Below are 21775 nucleotides of genomic sequence, written 5' to 3' on the forward strand. Positions count from 1 at the left end.
GAGAAGGAGGATTTTCCTATCGCGCAATAGCAGCTCGTATGCAGCGGAACAGTTCCACAGTGATGCGAGTTTGGAAGCAGTGGACCGACGAGCACCGAACAACTCGAAAAACAGGCACTGGACGACAGAAGGTGACGTCAGAGCGCGATGATCGACACCTGCTCCGCATGGCGGTGAATGATCGCACAGCTTCCTCCAGGCAGCTGGCAGCACATTGGTCTACTGCTACAGGTGTACAATTGTCGGCTTCGTCAATTCGTCGTCGTCTGCTGCGCCGTGGATTGCGTGCAAGGGTGCCATTATACAGGATTCCCCTCACGGCGGATCATCGACGGCTGCGTCGGCAGTGGGCTCTTGAGCACAGAGACTGGCGAGCTGATTGGCACCAAGTTGTCTTTTCAGATGAATCACGCTTCAATTTGTGGACCCATGATGGCCGTGTTCGTGTTAGACGTTATGCCGGTCAACGCTGCCTTCCTGAGTGTATTATTGAACGACATAGTGGTCGAACACCCGGAGTTATGGTCTGGGGTGCGATTTCGTATCATGGACGATCCAATTTGATACGAATTGAGGGTAATCTCAATAGCAACAGATACGTCCGTGAAGTGCTACAGCCCGAAGTCGTTCCTTTCCTTCAAGGCATCCCTGGAGCTATCTTTCAGCAGGATAATGCACGCCCACATGTTGCGCGGACTGTTAGAGACTTCTGTTCAGCACAACGCATGCAACTTCTTCCTTGGCCTGCTTATTCGCCGGATATGTCGCCTATTGAGCACGTGTGGGATATGGTTGGTCGGCGTCTCACTCGTGATCCGCGTCCTGCAGTTTCCAAAGACGAACTTTGGTTGCGCATACAAGCGATATGGAATTCTCTTCCTCAAGCAGATATTCAACATCTGTTTGACTCCATGCCACGTCGTATAGCAGCACTTATTGCAGCGCGTGGTGGCTGCACCAAATACTGATTTCGGACGCTTAATTTGTTTCTTTTGTTTTGAAAATTTCATCATTTATTTGTATCAGTACAAGTCGTTTCTGCATTAAATTTCATTTGATTCTGATGATTCTTTCATGGTGTTGCATTTTCTACAAACAGCAGTTTACAAATGCACTTGTCTGCTCCTTTTAAAATAACATTTCAGGCAAAGAAAATATGACCTTACGTATCACATCATAAGCTTAAATATATTATCCCTTTCTTCCTGCCATTCCTTACGTAGCAGAGAAGTAAGGGCACTTAATATTCACTTAAGTGAAGAACCGTTTAAAACTCTTATTTAACAGAAGAACAAAAAATAATCACCAGTCGTATTTTCTGAAGATAGTGTGATTTTGTAATAAAGTAACAAATTTCATTTTATTAGCTTTCGTTTTATCAGCATAAAATTTAATAATTATACTCGAGACTGACGCGCTGCTGAGGATCTTATATTTAATTGGATACCTGCTAATGACGTCATTGCAGGAAATCGTGGCATTTGTCGATTTCGAAGCCAATCAGGATCGACACACACACATGCCGTCGCTTACAAATATCCGACCTGATTTAAATCCCATGATTAGGCATAATCACTTCACGAGTTACAAGTACCCAATTGGAATTAATAAACTGTTGTGATGATTACGATAATAATAAAATATGTAATATATTTTGAGCTTTGCTGCCACTTTTTAATTTTTTAAAATATCCTACTATCATGTCCGCATTATATAATATAACATCATAATAATTTATCTTGGCTAACACGTTGTTTCACTCTATTGAATATTGACTTAAAAGTATTGTTTTATTTAATAAATAAGACATGGATTAATGATTCTTTACCGTCTTAAAAACATATAGTTTCGGGAATATAATGAAAAGTAAATTCCAAATAATATTTTATTTCTTCTATTATATTCTAGTCCCGCAGTGACCCAGTAGATCACCGAAGTCAAGCATCACTGGCTGCGTCAGTGCGCGGGTCAGTCTGCGACCACTTGGATCAGTCTGCGTAGGGACCGAGGGTGTGCGATATGGGTCCTCGTTAAACTGTTCTACCATAAAGTGCTCGACTTCGCGTGCAGGTCGTCGGACTACCGAGGCAGGGGTGCCATCTCCTCTGCAGAGGATCAAAATTGTGATCGCATGTTTTAGGATCATCCTCAGGGATGTTTCCCAGACCATCGCCAATAGCCCATTGTGCAGCTCTAGTGCGACGTAAAGGAACTACAACAACAACTATTATATTCTAAAAATTATTATTATTTTGAAATTTGTTTCTTATCTTTTCTTAATTTTAAAAGCATTGAAACATGAATATCTATTGTTCCAGTTGCTTCGAAGCGAAAAGCAAGGATGCCACAGGCAACTAAAAATGTAAAAAAGTGATAGAAACTCAATTCATTCTTTTATTTATTATTCTTTTAATGATTTCATCGTAACTGCAGCTGTAACTTACATTTCAAATTATTCATATTTAAAGTAAATTAGACCTAAGTGTAAACCTTGAGAAAGGTGCAATAATCTCGAATCTCTTAATAATTTTATGCATTACGTTTCGTTAACTAGCAATTATTCAAAGTATTTTCCCCAAGTTCTATTATTTCTGTTTCTCAATAAGCTTTATAATGATGAAACTGGTAAAATGACAATAAATCCAAAATCTAATTTCACTTGGCAAAAAAACTGAGGTGCTCATCTATTTGGCTATCTTCCCAAAAATACAGTTCTGTGTAACATCAATCTTATTAGAACAGGGGTGGAAAATACAATTAAATAAAAATCTGGTTAGTTCTCTTAACATTTGTTAATTACATTTTTTTGTCATTGAAAATGAGATCTTGGGAAATCTAATTAAGCCTATTACAGATGTAGTATCTCTGTTAACTGTTAGAATCGAAATATAATTAGTCGTGAAGTAATTTGATTAGATTATTACAATGGTGTTCGCTTATAACGGAGAGTTTTAGAAGTAGGAAATCAAATAATTTCTACCCTTTTCTATTGATCTAATTTGTTATCTGTAATGACTATAGTTTGACTTGGGTATTTGAGACTCTCAATATGAAACTGTGAGCAGCCACAACGATGTGGATTTGGTGTTGTGGGCAGTGTCTTGTTTTGGAGTAAACTATCAGCTTTTAAAACTGTCAGGAGAATTTTAAACCAAAGTTCTATTTCTCTATAAATAGTGTCTCTAGTTACTTCTTTTGAAGTTTTGGAGTGAAATTTTTTCTTGAATTAGGAAATTTTATCGCGAAGCTTTCATTTTTTTTTTTTTTTTTTTTTTTTTGTGGAACGGAAATGCCGCCTATCACTGCCTCCCGGTAGAAATACATTTTTAGAAAAGATACAATTTATTTCCCCTTTTATTTTACTTTCTTCTGTCACGAACGCATAACTAAAAATTGATGAACAAATCATTTTATTTCATAACCAGCGTTGAACGGCCAATCCAATTCTGAGTTTACGCTTACTAATGTTAAACTCCGTTACCTTGTTATAATGAACCCAATCCAGAAGACAAGGGATGAAGTATTGGGAGAAATTTTGCCTTCGAAGAGGACTTTTTTGATGGAATTAACCCGCATTTGCATTAAATTGCAAGGAAAACAATGAAAACCTCCCATGGTTAGTCTGACGACAAGGGGACTCTAACCCATAATCCGCTTACCACTGAAGATATTTTATATCAGCACTGTGGTCGGTGCGAGTCAGTTGCCGATTTCGTATCACTCAGCCTTTGCTAGGATCGAACCCGGGACACCTCATTGAAAGGCCAGCGCTCTATCCCATGAGCCACCACGGCTCTATGAATATCTCATTAGTAGAAGTACAGATATTACATGGGTTCCAATGCCAAGTGGTGGCTTGAAGGACAATATGATCACTGTATACCAGTTGGTCTTAGTAGTAAAGGCAGCTGGTGTGAATTTTTAACCAAATTACATTCTTATGCTGTTGGTCAAGAAATTGTGACAAGAGCCTACTGGTAAATCTATTAAAAAGTTTTAATTTCACTTTATTTAGACACTAGATTGGTCAGCTTTAACCCTTTCCGCTGCAGTGTAGGCAGTTTGGCAACACTAAATCAACAAACGTTGCAAACGAATAGAAATGTAAAACTATTTGCTTTGTTCTTAGCAACTACTATTTTTTAAACAAAAAACTAGAGTATTCAGGGTTGTTCAGTTTAGAATTTAATGTACGATTCCTTCTTTTATGAATTCGAAATAAAGTTACATGCCACGTCACTAGACGTTAAAGGTGAAAGCGAAACGGAAAAAAGAAAAAGCTATTAGCAAAATCATTTCAATTATAGCTAGTTTTCGAGAGGAGTAATTCTATTCTTTTCTCCAAACTATTCAACGATATCTACTTAACTTGGAAACTGAAACTGTATAAAACATATGGGCACCTGAGGCCGCTTGCGTCCCATTTCCCATTCATCTTGAGCTTGATCTTTGTGGTGCTTCGTTGAGGTTGTGGAATGCAAATGAAGTAAAGGAGTATTCATGTGGATCATTGAGGTTCTGACTGTGTAATTATATGTAGTAGGGTGATAAGACTATATTGTAAAAGTATGAACTTCTGCTAAGCTGATATGATGAAAATGAGGTTATGTATATGCTATTGATGTCCGGAATATGATGCATAATATGATGCTATTGGTCTGATGTTCTTGTCTTCAAACTTCTTAGATTTTCAAATAGATATATTTCATTGAAGCAATTCATTGATTGTATTATTGATTGATATTTCATTGATCAGCGTTTTAGAAAATAAATTAAAATTGTTCTTTTTTCGAAAGAAGTTCCTTAAGTGGAGTGTACGGATAGCGAGAAACTCCGGTCGTGATGGTTTTGCAGTAGATTATGTTGCGTTCGTAACATAATTGTATAGGTTGTGATCTACAAATATTTCCTTCAATTTAAAACTATATTTTGGTAGATTAGAATTAGTAAAACGATTTGTTTTTTCTATATTTCTCAATCACTTTTGAAATTTTTCCTTGTTCTTCATCTTTAAAAGTTTTTTACACAACAATGCAAAAAGATGCACATCTCTGTCCTCTCGGCAGGGGAGGACTTGAGAAAGAATATAGAAAAATTCAGCTCTCGAAAACTAATGTCGCCTTTCCAATTTATTTATTACAGAAATTTCTTTTTTTCAATTTTTCTTTTTTTTTTTTATTGTGTACGTGCCGATTTCATAAAGTACGGGGTAGATCGAAAGAAAACAAAATATATTCCCTAAAAAAACTTTAAAAATACTTTTCGATTTTTTTTTTATTTCCCTACCCTTTTTTTTCCTTCTACGGTAGTTGTTTATCTATTAACCAATGTAACGCCACATGCATATAACTTAAAATATCCAGAGGTGTTTTTCGACACGATACCTCAACCTTTGCTGATAAGCAGGACACATTTCGTTCGTGCGCTTTTTTCCAAAATCGATTAATTGAAAAATCGATATCGTTCGCTCACCGCTTCTCGTTCCAGACGGGAGGTTGACTTCATCAATTTTCTTCTTTACCTCTGCAGGTAAGTCTTTTGAAATTCACCGAGAATGGATATTGGACGACAGTTAATTGCTTTCAACTTTACTTTAGTTCAAAAAGATTCCTCCTGAGGAAACAAAATCCATTTTTCGGAATAGATCGACTTGGAAACTTATTATTATTTTAAAATGTAATACTTAGAATACTTTACATTTAAATATAAATATATACTTTTGCCTAATTTTTACAATTTTTTTTTATTATTGCCGTAAAAATCTGAAATGTAGTGAATGTAACATTCTCCAGTGGCATTTAAATTCGTTTTGTCCCTTAAGATTTTGAAAACGCCCGAAATGCGGTGAATGCTGACAACGTCTGGTGAATATAGACATTCAAATGGACGCTTTAGGAAATGTCTAAAATGTGATGAATGTCGGCATTCTCATATTGACATTAAAATAATCGCTTTAGGAAATGTCCGAAATGTTATGAATGTCAACATTTTCTGTTGAGCATCGAGACTGATATAGTCATTTTAGTGAATATCCGAAATATTTGCTATATTTTACTTGATATTGATTTATTTGGCATTTTAATATTTATTGATGTTTATAATATCAGATTAATTAAAATAAGAAACGATTCAGTTCAGGTAATACCGAAAAATACATACCTATCAATAGCCCAAATACATACCAGCCGGATTAGGAACTTAATAGTGTATACATCTTTTGGAAAGATTGTGATAAAAATGCATGTTAATTACATCACCCATACATCCCCTACATCAGGGGTGTCAAACTCGCGGCCGAGATGAACATTTTTGCGGCCCAGTCAATATATCCAACGCAAAGTGAAAATAAAATAAAAATGTGAATTAGAAAGGAAACTAGCATATAAAATTATAATATACTTTATTTGTAAACTATTCGGATCATTTTAAATTGTACACGCGAAAATGTAACATTCTGATTGGCTTGCGGCACCTGCCCTTCCGGGGATACTGCATCGTATCAAAAATACGCAGAAAAAATTTCAAATCTTAGAACAGAATTTGAAGCAAGGTTTAACGATTTTAATTCTTTGGAAGTCAAATTTTGTTTGTTTTATTCGATTTTCTCAATAAATATAGACTCAGTACCCAGTTATATGTAAATGGAAGTGATTGAGATTCAGTGCGACTCAAATTTGAAGGCAAAATTCATTGAAGTGGATGTGCCTAAATTTTACGAATATTTACCGGCAAGGTTTGAAAATACTCGAAAATTCGCATATAAAATTATTTCCATGTTTGGAAGTACTTATCAGTGGGAGCAATTATTTTCTGTTATGAATGGAAATAAATCTCCTGTCTGAAACCGTATTAATAACGCTCACGTTGGGTCAATTTTGAAAGTAGTCTCGGCCAATAAAATTTCTCCCGACATCGGAGAGATAGTAGCAGAGAAGAGATGTCAAGTATCAGACAATAATTTAACTTTATATATGTTTATTACAATGTACTATTCAAAATAAAAATATTTGTTTCTATGAACATTGATTTTTTTTTTTTTTTTTTGCGGCCCACCTAAAGTTAAGCATTGTTTATTTGGCCCAAGTTAGCTTTTGAGTTTGACACCACTGCCCTACATTCTACATTCTCTTCATTCCCCTACATCCCCTACATTCTCGTCTTTACACAAACTAATTTTTTGAATGTTCAGGACCAATGCCCGGTATACACTAAATAAATATAGATAATAAATGTTCTCAACATACATTGATTTCGCTTTTTAATAATAATGCATTCACGGGAAGAAACGCAATACGTGATGGTACAAGTGAGAACAACAGTACGTTGTGAAGTGACAGATTTGTGAATGATGGTACAATTATTTAAACTTCTAGGAGACTTTAACGTTAAATAGAAATGTTAAAGTAATGTTGTAGCTACTTGTGTTAAGCAGCTATTATGCTTAGCATATCTATAGAATATATTAGGGTGAAAAATTAGGGTGAATATATTAGAAAAATCGCCCCGGAACGTTACGCTACGTTAATATCATAATTTATGTCTTAATATATTAAGAGTGATAAAAACTACTGTTTTTATGAGTAATGCGAGATGCAGTAAATGTATGTTGGTTTGAGTATAATTTAAATCGGACACTTCTGTGGAAGTAGCGTGGCTATTAATAGATTTTTTTAGATGTTCGGACAGTGTTTCTAGTTCTTTTGTTTTCTGTACTGTAATAAAGTCCCTGTTTTGATATCATAAAAAAAGTAAAGCATTTCCGAAAAAGCCCATTGTCGGCCAAGAGGTGCCATGGAATTTGAGGTTTCTCAATTTCCTGACAATCATTTATTTCCCATACATCATCAATCGTCAGACCGTCAGATCAATCTTCGTCATCAGACGTCATCAATCTGAAGCTGGCTGTGCTTCAAGCCGCCACCTTGGATCAAACCCAGCTCTTTATTATGATAGCTTATTGCCTTAAGCACTGCTGTCCCGTTTTAGAAACATAAATAAGTAATATCTAGGGTGTATAAGTAATATCTAGTAATTCGACGGTTTTGTTCCACTCGCGAGCATGAAGTTCATAAAAATATCATTTCCCTCCCCCACTCCACCCCCCCAATATATATATATATATATATATATATATATATATATATATATATATATATATATATATATATATATATATATATATATATATATATATATATATATATATATATATATATATGGGTCATTCTCACAAAAACAGTCATTTTCATGTCCCCAGTATATTTTATGTTTGTTTTACAGCTTACGAAAAAAAAAAAAATTCAGGGAAAGTGTCCTTCGGAATGCAAGCTAACAAAAGAATAAAAATAAAATTATCAATTTTTATTTTTTATTTATTTTAGGTAATTAAAATATACCAATATGTCATTCCTTCACTTGTCCCCACTGCTGATTTAAAAAAAGAAAAAAATTGTTTCTGAAATAAGAAATTTTTTTTTACAAATTCGTGTTTTTTATTTCAGAATACTGAAATATAGAATTCAGAAAATCAATTTTATATTTAATTTCTGATAAAAATATTAACACAGCACTATTTTAAACTTTGTCCCCAGTGCTTCGCGTCATTCCCTCACAACAATGTTCTTATCACCTGCAATCATCTTAGAATAAAAATATTTTTATAAAAACTTCAGAAGTTAACAACTGGCATCATAGAACAAAATTGCAGTATGTTTCCATCTTCAACTTAAAGAAGCTTTGCTGTGGAATAAATTTGAATGAATCAAACCAGGTAAAATTTTTTACATTTGTCATTCCCTCATGTCGTTTTTTAGAGTAAAATAAAATACAACTTCATCGAGAAAGTGGATAATTATATGTTGCTTTCTTGTATGAATATAATTGTATGTGATTGACTTCAGAAATTAATAAAGCCTAACTGTTATTTTTAAATTTTATTGAATTCGTCATTCCCTCACTAGTGTATAAAGTGAGGGAATGACGCTGAAGTGAGGGAATGATTCAAGATGAGTATATTATTAAATTTTTTTTTGTTCAATCGTGCCAGCCAATTTTATTTCCCAAACCTGTAAAAACTATTAAATATATAAGACTAAATTATAATAAATATTAGATATACTTAGTATGTTATCATTTTCAAACTTTAGGTAGATGTAACTTAGATAAAAACATGTATTAAAATAAAGTATCATTCCCTCACTATTAGTGTCAGTCCCTCACTTTTTAAATAGTGAAAATAATTAATTTACTTATTAATTAATTTGAAAAATAAATTAATAAATTAATAAATTGATTTATTAAACTAATTAATTTATTTATTAAATTAATTAATTAATTATTAATTATTATAAATTAATTAATTATAAATTAATTATTTAAAAAATTAATTAATTTAAATATTAAGTATAATTTATAGGATATATACTTTCTTTATAATGACATTACATATTTCTATTAATATAGAAAGTTTCAGAGCTTTTTATTCACTTTACTTTTTTGGGATTTTATGAACTGAAAAATGACAGTTTTCGTGAGAATGACCCATATATATATATATATGTATGTATGTATGTATGTACGTATGTAATGTTATGACTTTAAAGGCTAGATAATTTAAGAGACTTAGGCTGATTTATATACAAAGGCATTTTATTACGTTATATTAAGTATTGAAAACATTATTGACTGGAGTTTTACATCTATTAGATTGTAGGTTTCCCTATTGCAGGGATTTTTTGGATTTGGCCTAGATTTATCTAACCATAGAAAATATGAAAAAGGACACGCATTTTTGTCTGTCCCGAGCTTTTAAAGTGAGGTTCTGAAAGAGAGTGGTTGCAAGGATCTTCTTATCTCACTGAAACGTCGTTCAATTGATAAAATTTTGAGATTTTGACTCGCTAAAAGGATATCGTCACTCTGACGGTGGGAAATTTTTGGGACTATCTTAATGCGTACTTTATCTACGAATTATTGCCCATTAACTTCGGAAAATAATCTTTTATCTGGTTCATCTTGACTTTTTATGCCTCTTTGTGAGAGACCGACTTCTACATCTTAAACTTGATAAGAAAGCTAACTTGATAAGATGTTTGAAGCTTATCAGTTAATATAGAAAGACTCGCATGAGAAATTCTATATTACACACACACACACACACACACACACACACACATATATATATATATATATATATATATATATATATATATATATATATATATATATATATATATATATATATAACTGAAATATCTTAATATTTTAGTCCCAAACGAATACAGGAAAAGATCCTTTTTTTTTCATAGTCAAGGAGAAAAAACTATAAAATTATAATTTCTAACTTGCACTCTTAATTCAAAAATATTCGGATTTATGAAACAAAATTGCTAATATAACTTAATTTAAAGTACAATAATTATTATTTTGTTATGAAAATATAATTGAATTTGTGAAATATTTTGTGGCAAATGAAAAACCTGCTGCTGTCGCATATTGTTTTTAATATCGTAATGGTTAACCAACTGAAGGTACAAAGATAGGAATAGTTTTTTCCCCTCCTGTAATATAATAAGTTGATATTTAAAAAATAAAAAGTGAAGTCTGCTTGGTTTTCGATTTGCTATAACTAAAAGCGTGAATTAAAAAAACAACAGCGTATTAGAGAAATTAAAATAGATTTCAATTTTTAAAAAAAAAAAAAAAAGTCTGGAGTGTTTCCAATTATTTTGATAATTTATTTAGAATGCAAATTTTTACTTTATAATGTTTACTTTAAAACATTCCATTTCTTTCTCTTTTGCTATCTTTGCCAAATCCACCTCTCCTCTTCCTTTTTCAAGGTTGTTTTAAGTCTCATCTGAATGCCAAATTTGCGAGTGCAAAACACAATTTTCTAGTCTTGAATATTTAGTTTTATTTTTTTCCGTTCGTGAAATGTGTTAACGAAATTGATATCTACCAATTCACTTTCAATCACAAATTTGGCAACAGATCAGCAGGCGAATATTTTGAATTTTTTTTTTCAACTGTGAAAACAGTTAAAGCAGATGCATGATGACCCTGATTTTCTTATAAATTATTTTAATTATTTTAAAAAACATTGAGTAGGGCTAGATTTCATTTTCGTAAGAACTCAAAACGGTCATTTTATAAAACCAGTCTTATGGTGCATTAAAAACATCTTCTCAGTGCAGCCATGGTAACACAGGGGATTAAGCGTTCAACTGCCAATAAAGTCAGCCAGGTTCGAATCCCAGCCGTGGCTAGTTGGTATGAATTCTGCCCCTGGCTCACACTGTTGTAAAATATCCTCTGTAGTTAAGGATCATGGATTGGAATCCCCTTGCCTTCGGGATAACTGTGGGAGGTGTTCATGGTTTTCCTCTATGCAACGCAAATGCAGCTTAGTTCTATCAAAAAAGTCTGCTCGACGATTAATTTGTTCCGATTCTTGATCCAGGAGCTCACTTGTCTTCTGGGTAGGGGTCGAAATTACAAGGCTGCGAGCTTAAACATTGATAGTCGTAAACTAAGAATTGGGTCGACTGTTTAACACGATTATAAAATAAAATAGTGCATACTAATTCTGATGATGTTTGCTGAAAGACGACTTCTGATTCCCCAAAGAGTTAAAATAGTTAGTGGTCTCCTCAGTGATCTGGCCCGTTCCATAAGAAATACATCCTCAAAACATCACGGACTCATCACAGAAACTCTGTGATTTTAGGATTATGTGTGTAAACTTTATCTTTAATAATGCACAAAAATAAGTTCCAAGGACTGAGATCCAGAGAATAGGGTGGCCTTGATGACCTATATACGCTTAAGAAATGCTAAATTTTTATATTTTCTATGGAATAATCAACAATAATGAGAGTGCGCATGCTCAAAAAATTAAAAATTATAGTCCCATCGTGGCATATCGTTTATCGCCAGGTTATAACTGAATCTCACCAATAGTTTAAAAATTATTAGGTTCTTTTTATATTCATTGCCATGCATAAAAACTAATACACCAAAAAGAGTTGCCATCGGGGAACGGAATTTGACATACATCAGTTCAACGCTGTTATAGGATAAGTGAACAAAAAACCAAACCAAAATGATCATTCATTGCAGGAAAAAAATACGATTGAATGGAGTACCCTTTTGGACAAACCCTCTAACGCAAACGCAGGATGTGATACTGTCAGGCATTGAGGTATGTAAGTCCGTTCTAAGCGGTCTCAGATATACTCGTTCGGTGACAAGTCTAGGGATCTAACAGGCCAGGGAAGTGTGGTAATTTGGGAGAGACACTTCTGCGACACTATTGCTGTGTGTGACAGAGCATTAAATTGTAGGAAAACAGTTCCAAGGGACTTCTGCCATGTGTGGGAAGATGTCATGTCTGTAAGATGTCACGAACGAACTCCTACCGCAATATTAGGGGTGATCGTGTTTCATATATGAAGGCACCTCAAGCTATCATACCAGCTATAGAAACGGTCTACTGTTGTACAGTATTGGCGGGATTGACAACCTCCGTAGCCTCCGTTTGGAGTGTTGTCGCTCTCGACTAGATTGGAATGCAACTGAATGGAATCAGGTCATCTTCTGTGATGAATCAAGATTTAATTAGGACATTAATGACCATTGTGTACGCGTGTAGAATCCCTTAGTGAACGCATCGATATATATATATATATATATATATATATATATATATATATATATATATATATATATATATATATATATATATTTATATATATATATATATATATATATATATATATATATATATATATATATATATATATATATATATTTATATATATATATATATATATATATATATATATATGGGTCATTCTCACGAAAACTGTCATTTTTCAGTTCATAAAATCCCAAAAAAGTAAAGTGAATAAAAAGCTCTGAAACTTTTAATATCAATAGAAATATGTAATGGCATTATAAAGAAAGTATATATCCTATAAATTATACTTAATATTTAAATTAATTAATTTTTTAAATAATTAATTTATAATTAATTAATTTATAATAATTAATAATTAATTAAGTAATTTAATAAATTAATTAATTTAATGAATTAATTTATTAATTATTTTCCTTTAATTAATTAATAAATTAATTAATTAATTTCACTATTTAAAAAGTAAGGGAATGACACTAATAGTGAGGGAATGATATTTTATTTTAATACATGTTTTTATCTAAGTTACATCTACCTAAAGTTTGAAAATGATAACATACTAAGTATATCTAATATTTATTATAATTTAGTTTTATATATTTAATAGTTTTTACAGGTTTGGGAAAAAAAATTGGCTGGCACGATTGAACAAAAAAAAATTTCATAATATTATCATCTTGAATCATTCCCTCACTTCAGCATCATTCCCTCACTTTATACACAGTGAGGGAATGACAAATTTAACAAAATTTAAAAATAACAGTTAGGCCTAATTAATTTCTGAAGTTAATTACATGCAATTATATTCATACAAGAAAGCAACATATAATTATCCACTTTCTCGATGAAGTTATATTTTATTTTACTCTAAAAAATGACATGAGGGAATGACAAATGTAAAAAAATTTTACCTGGTTTGATTCATTCAAATTTATTCCACAGCAAAGCTTCTTTAAGTTGAAGATGGAAACATACTGCAATTTTGTTCTATGATGCCAGTTGTTAACTGCTAAAGTTTTTATTAAAATATTTTTATTCTAAGAAGATTGAAGGAGATAAGAACATTGATGTGAGGGAATGACGCGAAACACTAGGGACAAAGTTTAAAATAGTGCTGTGTTAATATTTTTATCAGAAATTAAATTTAAAATTGATTTTCTGAATTCTATATTTCAATATTCTGAAATAAAAAACACGAATTTGTAAAAAAAAAAATTTTTATTCAAGAAACAATTTTTTTCTTTTTTTAAATCAGCAGTGGGACAAGTGAGGGAATGACATATTGGTATATTTTAATTACCTAAAATAAATAAAAAATAAAAATTGATAATTTTATTTTTATTCTTTTGTTAGCCTGCATTCTGAAGGACACTTTCCCTGAAATTTTTTTTCGTAAGTTGTAAAACAAACATAAAATATACTGGGGACATGAAAATGACTGTTTTTGTGAGAATGACCCATATATAAACCAAAAGTCTTCCTCAGGACACATCTTTCGGTATAATTTTAGGCGATATTTCTGAATAAAGAACAATTATTCTATGATGAAAATTATTCTTTATAATGTGCCGATATCGTTAAAAAATTTAGTTGAAGAAAAATATGAAGTAAAAAAAAGCAGAAACCAAACTTCCCTGCATGTCTCAAATTAAAATGTGGTTTAGGTTTAAAAGTAAAATGCTAATTTAACAGTTAACAAATTTCGCTAAGAAGAAAAATCTTTAAAGTTGTGCTTATAGCTTGAATCGTATAAAATAAAATCATAATATAAATTTGGTCGTAAAAATTGAAGCAAGTAACATATCAGTGCTGCCATCTATGAGAAGAACTAGCAAAAAGATTTTTATTCAGAAAAAAATTTATTTAACAAAACCCATGATAAGATGTAAAAATGTTATTTATTTAATTACAATAATATAAATTTAATTATAAAAAAACATTCAAAGTAGGTCATCGTTGTAATTTAAATAACAGACTTAAATAAGGAATAATTCATTCATTGACATCACATCTTTCATAGGGTGACTTATTTGAAAGTCAGAGCCTGCACATATGGATAGAAAGCCGTTTATAGACTTAATCCTTCAGTCATACATCCTTACATAATTTTAAAGTCTATACGTATTATCTGCATTCATCGGGGTGGCTGTTCATAAACCAGATTCCATTCCATTCTTACAGGTGAAATATATATATATATATATATAACCCAATAATTGCCACCTTACAGTAGTTAACCTAAACGCTGTTGAACATAATTTCTCAAACAATTTTAATGCAAAATATACTTCTATTAGAAGTTCTTAGTTTAAAATATGATTACAAAAATTTGACTTAAATAATTTTCTCCTTTATTTTGATTTTCACCTCTTCCATTAATCAAACATTTCATAAACCTTCCGGATATTTGATTCGAATAAAACAAACTTTTAAATGTCACAACTTCTTCCTTTTCATCTTAAACTTTCTCCATTTTTAAACAAATTTCAAAAATACGCTTCACACAATCTTTTCCTGTTTTAAAAGGTGAAATATGCTCTCGAGCATTTTCCAGGAGAGAAATCGTTCTAATCTGCTAAAAGTGAATCCAGTTTTCCTCTCCCCCATTTTTGAAGGACTCTTTTGAAAGCAGGCGGGGGAAAGTGCTGTCATGGAATGTTTTCAGGTTGTTCTCGAAAAGTTCCATTCATGTTCAAACGTGAAGAGTCATTTCATAGAAGAATTACTCGAGAAGGAAAGAATTTTCAATTTAAAGCATTGCTGAAAGCGTTACAGAAACGCTTCTTCAATTGAATTTCGAAGAGGAAACATTTTATGAATGACTTCGCTCCTGAAAATCCTGTGATGTGAACGCTTTACGTAGTTTTAATTTTCCTAATTATGTTTTTTTTTTTCTTTTCTCAAACTGACAGAAATTATTCTCAGTTTCATTATTAAAGAATTCGTTAAAAACATAAGAAAATTCTTTAATTTTTCATTTACTTATTTTTAAATAATATATCTATAGATTTATGCGTATTGCATTCATCCTGTTATTTTATACTGCTCTTTTCAATATTAAAAATTTTTTTTAAAAAAATGCAAATTATTGATTATCTAAAGGATAAAGTATACCTGTCAAATATTGGTTTTTCCGGTAATGATTTTCGCGAGTTGTAATGTGGCGACAATCAATTTAAAATTTGATTTCCAAAAATTTTTTTCATTTTGCCAGAGCCTGTTAACAGCATTGCATATCTTTCATGCATTTATATATAATATATAAATAAAAACGAAAACAAATTTATGTGTATTGCTTGTAAAAACCACGTTAAATGTAATTTATGAAATCAAAATATGAAAAGAAAAAGCATGCACTTTGTTACCATTTCAATTATTAAAAAAATATATATCTTACGAAATATTGGTAAAATCTGATAGCTGTGGATTAAAGAAAGAAAAAATCTTATTTTTATTTTATAATCGGTATTGAACATCTGAGTTTATTACTATCAACGTTCAACTCCATAGCCTTGTAATTGTGAACCCAACCCAGAAGACAAGGATACTCCTGAATCAAGCATTGGTACAAACTTGCCTTAGTGGAGGACATTTTAATAAAAACTAACCTGCTTTTGTATTACACGGAGAAAAAAAAACACGAAATCCTCCCACGGTAATACGGAAACCTATTATGAATATTGAAAACTTTATTTGAAGAATACGTTTGTATATTTTAGTAGGTACTAGATATTCACTAAATATTCTTTTTGAGGTAAATCTCGCTGAACACTCGGTTAGGACGAATAATTTCGTTATTTATTTTCATATTAAAAAAGTGTTTGAAGAAAGAAGTTCGGGAAGGGGGAAATGGAAAATCTTATTAGAAGAATACATTTTTATATTTTAGTGCTAGATTTGCACCAAATATTCTTCTTTAGGCCAATCTTGCTGAACACTCGGTTAAGACGAATAATTTCGTTATTTTTTTAGCATTAAAAAGAAATTTGAAGAAAGAAGTTTGGGGGAAAATATTGAAAGCTTTATTAGAAGAATACGTTTTTATATTTTAGTGCTAGATTTGCACCGAATATTCTTTTTTAGGACAATCTTGCTGAACACTCGGTTAAGACGAATAATTTCGTTATATTTTAATATTAAAAAGGAATTTGAGGAAGGAAGTTTGGGGGAAATATTGGAAGCTTTATTAGAAGAATATGTTTTTATATTTTAGTGCTAGATTTGCACCGAATATTCTTCTTTAGGCCAATCTTGCTGAATGATACTCGGTTAAGACGAATAATTTCGTTATTTTTTTAATACTAAAAAGAAATTTGAAGAAAGAAGTTTGGGGGGAAATATTGAGAGCTTTATTAGAAGAATACGTTTTTATATTTTAATGCTAGATTTGCACCGAATATTTTTTTAGGGCAATCTTGCTGAATGATACTCGGTTTAGACAAATAATTTCGTTATTTTTTTAATACTAAAAAGAAATTTGAAGAAAGAAGTTTGGGGGGAAATATTGAAAGCTTTATTAGAAGAATACGTTTTTATATTTTAGTGCTAGACTTGCACCAAATATTCTTTTTTAGGCCAATCTTGCTGAGCACTCGGTTAAGACGAATAATTTCGTTATTTTATTAATATTAAAAAGAAATTTGAAGAAAGAAGTTTGGGGGGAAATATTGAAAGCTTTATTAGAAGAATGCGTTTTTATATTTTAGTGCTAGATTTGCACCATATATTCTGTTTTGGGCCATCTTGCTGAACAAGGACAATAATTTCGTTGTTCGATTAATAAAATGTTTCATTTATTAGGATATTTAAATTATTAATGCTAAAAAATTGAACTTGAATTTTGTATAAGATTCTGCTTAACTATGTGATGTTAAATAAAGTCTTATCCAGGTAAACAAAATGCTGAACTCGTTAACTTAGTTTAATACTGTTTAAATCCGATGCAATGAATATTTTTGTTTTGATTTTTATAGTTTGGAAAATACAATTGGGCTTAAAAAAAAACTTACTATCAGAGGGTGATTTTTTGGAAAAATAAAAAGGAGCTTTATAATGTATTTTATTATTTTTGAAATAAATGCCGAGCAGAGGTTGATTTTAATTGCGGCTCTAGTGTAGAATCGGGTTCTTCTTGGTTTGGCGATAAAATTTCATTCAGTTTTGCTTAAATCCCATTTCTGGTTAACATGATTTGCTTTCAATGACGTCACCTTCGGGTTACCGCAACTTTTGTTTATACTTTTATGTGATTGGTTTTTGGTTTATTTACTTATATATTCGTTTATTTGCAAATCGCCGAAAATGAGAGGACCCTCCGTTTGTATATTACCATAACTGCTTATACCACAAATCAAAATATACACTAAAATTAGGCCACTTTTCGAACTCAAAATCAACAAATAAACGAATTTCCAATAAATATCATGGCGAGAATTCTTATTGATTAATTCATATATTAAAACATCCAATTAAATAAGTGGGCAAATATAGAAAAAAATAATTGAATAGGTAACGTTGGATAAACACTGAAATTTCTTCGACTCGCAATCTATATTCTTTGGGTCTATATTCTTTGGGTTTGTGCATTTCGGCGCGGATTTTTTTTCTTCTTATATACGCATTGTAACTAAGTTTTATTAATGTCGTATAGAATTCTGGGTAAATACTTTTACTTAAAACTATAATTGTTAATTTCCTTTTTAGCTTAACTTTATAGAATAATTTAACGCTGTAAAACACATCTTAAACTTAAACAAAGTCATTATTTTTACTCATAAATAGAAACTTTCAATTCTAACCATTACTATAATGTTTTATCGCTATGCCAAAGGAAAATGTTATTCCATTAATTCTACTTCGTAATAGAAGTAATGAACAGTTTTTTTAATACTTATTGAAACGCCTCTTTCCACAATTCTAAGTAAACCCCTCTGGAAAACTATTGTAGCGTAATTGGAAAATAAAGCCCAGATGAATTTATGACTATCTTCCGCTCCACTGTGACCTTCGTTATAGAGAATGACGATTAACGGCGCTCCAATCCACTCTGCTTAAGACGAAATATTTCTCGTCCAAGAAGTTCCATTATTATGTACTTCTTTCATTCCGACGGTATTGAAAGAACTGAAGTGAAGAAGGGAAATACGAGGAACAGGTTGTCATGACAACCACCGGGAGGGAAATAATCGCTACTGCCAGTCTATGGCGAAGAAATTCTTGCAGCTTAGGATGACAACTCGTAGCGAAGTCTTCAGGGCATGTAATTGACTCTACCATTAACGAAAATAGCCATTTTCTTTTTATATGTCTTTAGTTCCAAAGAGAATATTTTTCGGGCATTTATTTTCATTTTTTTTTTCCTTCGTCTGATATCTCATGCGAGTGAATTCTGATGGGAGAAGATGGAGGTTTGACCACTTCTTCTATTTTGGTTCTTTTCTCTTCCGGTAGAGACTGTGACAGGGGGGTTGATTATTATGATGGATGGCAGACTAGAAAGAGGAATTGCGTGCAAATGTTATGACCGTTATGAAATCATTATGAGTTTTTTAGGTAATTGAATAAATCCCTCCTCAAAAAGATATCCCATAAATCATTGCTCAGCTCATATCACTGAGAGATGTTATTAAATTGAAATAGATATCCCGTGATAACATTGATTAAATCATTTGGAGTATCGTTTTATGGTTTTGTTTAAAAAAATGATTTTGTCGTTAATAAATTGGTAACTTTAGTGATACTACTATTACAAACACACATTTGCAGAGATATAAAGAATTTCCTAATTCTGGAGCATTTAAAAAGACAAACGAAAAGCTTTTTCAAAGCGTGACAAAGGGGCATCTTTTCCCGACTAAATGTGTACAGCGCCTCACTGCGGTAATAGGCCTAACTAATTTTGTTCATGTCATAGAATAATAAATGTCATAGAATGTCACAGAATAATAAATGGTTTTACAAAACAAATATTAACATAAGGTTAACTTGATTCAATAACTTTTACTGAAATAAAACAACAAAAGACTATTAAATTTAAAGATATAAATATAATTGGAACATCGATAGAAAATAAACAGAGGTAAACGAAGGTATGACAGCGACAATAATTTATAAATTGTTGAGTGCTACTCTTTTAATCCACAGCGTGAACTAGTCGCTAATATTGCTAAAGGGGTGAATGGGATGAAAAGAAACTTATAATAAGGCTTTGTGATGACGTCACATATGGATCGTCATCAAGTAGCAACTTTGATTAGTCAACCAATAAGTGTTAAGTTTGACTTCAGAATAGCTATTTGCATGTTTTCCACCTAACCATCTTGTCTTTGTCAATAAATAGATGACAGCAATTTTTCTTTAACAGTAAAAGGTATGATGTATGCGACTCACACAAAGTGGTAAATTTATAAAAGCGACTTAATTGTCATACTTAAGATACGACCACTGAATCATTAAGATTTCATCTCAGTACACACATCGCCCACAATGGCCAAGAACTTAGCCGTGTGTTACAGGGCTCTTGCTTTCAGGGGCCATTGTAATCTATAAATACAGGAAAACGGTATCTTTAATTGGAAAATTGTTTTGGGCGATATTTTTTGAGGCTCACTTTTTGCAGCTATAAATGTATTTACAGTTTATTGCCTTTCTGGAAATCTTTTTTGTACGACAATTAAATATTAGTTTCTGTCTTCAGGTGGTGGTTGGATGAAGGAAATCTCAGCATCGCCATCTTCAATCCCAGAGAGCCCAGACTACGAGGATTACGACGACGAGGATGACGACGACGTCGTACAACCAGACAAAGACGAGAATAACAACAATCGTGACTCTGAATTCCTTTTTATGCAACCCACCGATACCAGGCTGATGCTAGAAGACGATGACGATAACCAATCAGGAATCATAAAAGTAATTTTTTAAACTATTCTGCTTTTCACTAAAAATGATTTGGCCAGTGCTTTCAATTTCCTTGTTGTTCAATTTTTCAATATCCATACAAAGTTTTGATCAACGTTACAGTTCCCTGATTGTTTTACTTTTCTAAGTGTTTGAAATGTTTTTGTCCCTGATTTTCAAATCAGAGTCCTATGGACATTAAAAAGCCTATCCAGATAATCTTATGCAACGCCTTTGTTACCGTTTTGTATTCTTGTAAAAAAGAAAAGTGTGGCTTGAGTGGGTTAATTAGTTGGAGATCATCAGTGCAAAATCGTGCGTCAAAGTCGGTTAATTTAATTTTTATTTGTAAATGTTTTTTTTTCTCCATACGTTACTCTCGTAAGGCGTTTGCAACCTTTAGTCGCTCATCATGGCATTCTCAGTAATTAAAAATTGGTTTAAAAAAAACCTTATATTTAAATTGAGGAAGGAGAAGCATGTAATGTATTCAGAACTACTAATGTATATAGATATATACACAAAAACAGTAACTAGTGAGAAATTATGCTTAAAAATGCTTAAAAAAATCGTGAAAATAAATCCAAGTGAAGAAAAATACTTTATTACTTATTTTTCCCCTGCTCTATGAAAAAATGATTCAAAATTCACAAAAAAATTTCAAGATTTGAATTTGCTTATGAATATTTCTATATTGAGAACCTTATAGAATATTACTCTTTAAATACTTGTATTCGAAATAAAATAAAAGGATTATGTATTAAAAATAATTTTAATTTTTATCAAAATATTCTCTGCAATAACCGATACCCTTTTGCACACGTGTGAACCAACATCAATGAACATTCCGTATGGTGTAACTCGAAAACATGTACTTTGTACATCTTGTGCCTTCAAAAATCATGCATACTAACAAAATGCATGGGTGCTAAATCAGACCTTTACGGTAGATGATCATCAACTTATGTATTAATGGGTCAAATATTGTGTAGCTGCACAATCATATTAAAGCATGATTCTGTTACCCTACAACAGTGTTTCCCAAACTTATAACTTTTGTGTACCCCTTCTAAATTTTTCGTAACGCCTGTGTACCACTGATAAAAAAATGAATGTACTTTTTACCATAAAAAATTGCACAGAAGTTAAAAATCACAACTGGCTGTTGACACCACTAAA

At 31.7% G+C, this 21775-nt stretch overlaps 1 protein-coding gene across 1 annotated transcript in view; it reads left to right on the forward strand.

Moving 5' to 3' along the window:
- Nucleotides 1-21775, forward strand: part of LOC110282127 (uncharacterized) — a 44496-nt gene that overhangs the window by 16922 nt on the left and 5799 nt on the right. Inside the window, exon 2 of the mRNA XM_087157126.1 lies at nucleotides 20394-20608. Coding sequence (XP_087013252.1) covers nucleotides 20394-20608 — 215 coding nt within the window. The remainder of the gene's footprint in view (nucleotides 1-20393; nucleotides 20609-21775) is intronic.

The sequence above is a fragment of the Parasteatoda tepidariorum genome, chromosome 2, assembly GCF_982258835.1.
Source record: "Parasteatoda tepidariorum strain Cologne lab strain chromosome 2, Ptep-v5.0, whole genome shotgun sequence".
NCBI classification, from domain to species: Eukaryota; Metazoa; Arthropoda; class Arachnida; order Araneae; family Theridiidae; genus Parasteatoda; species Parasteatoda tepidariorum.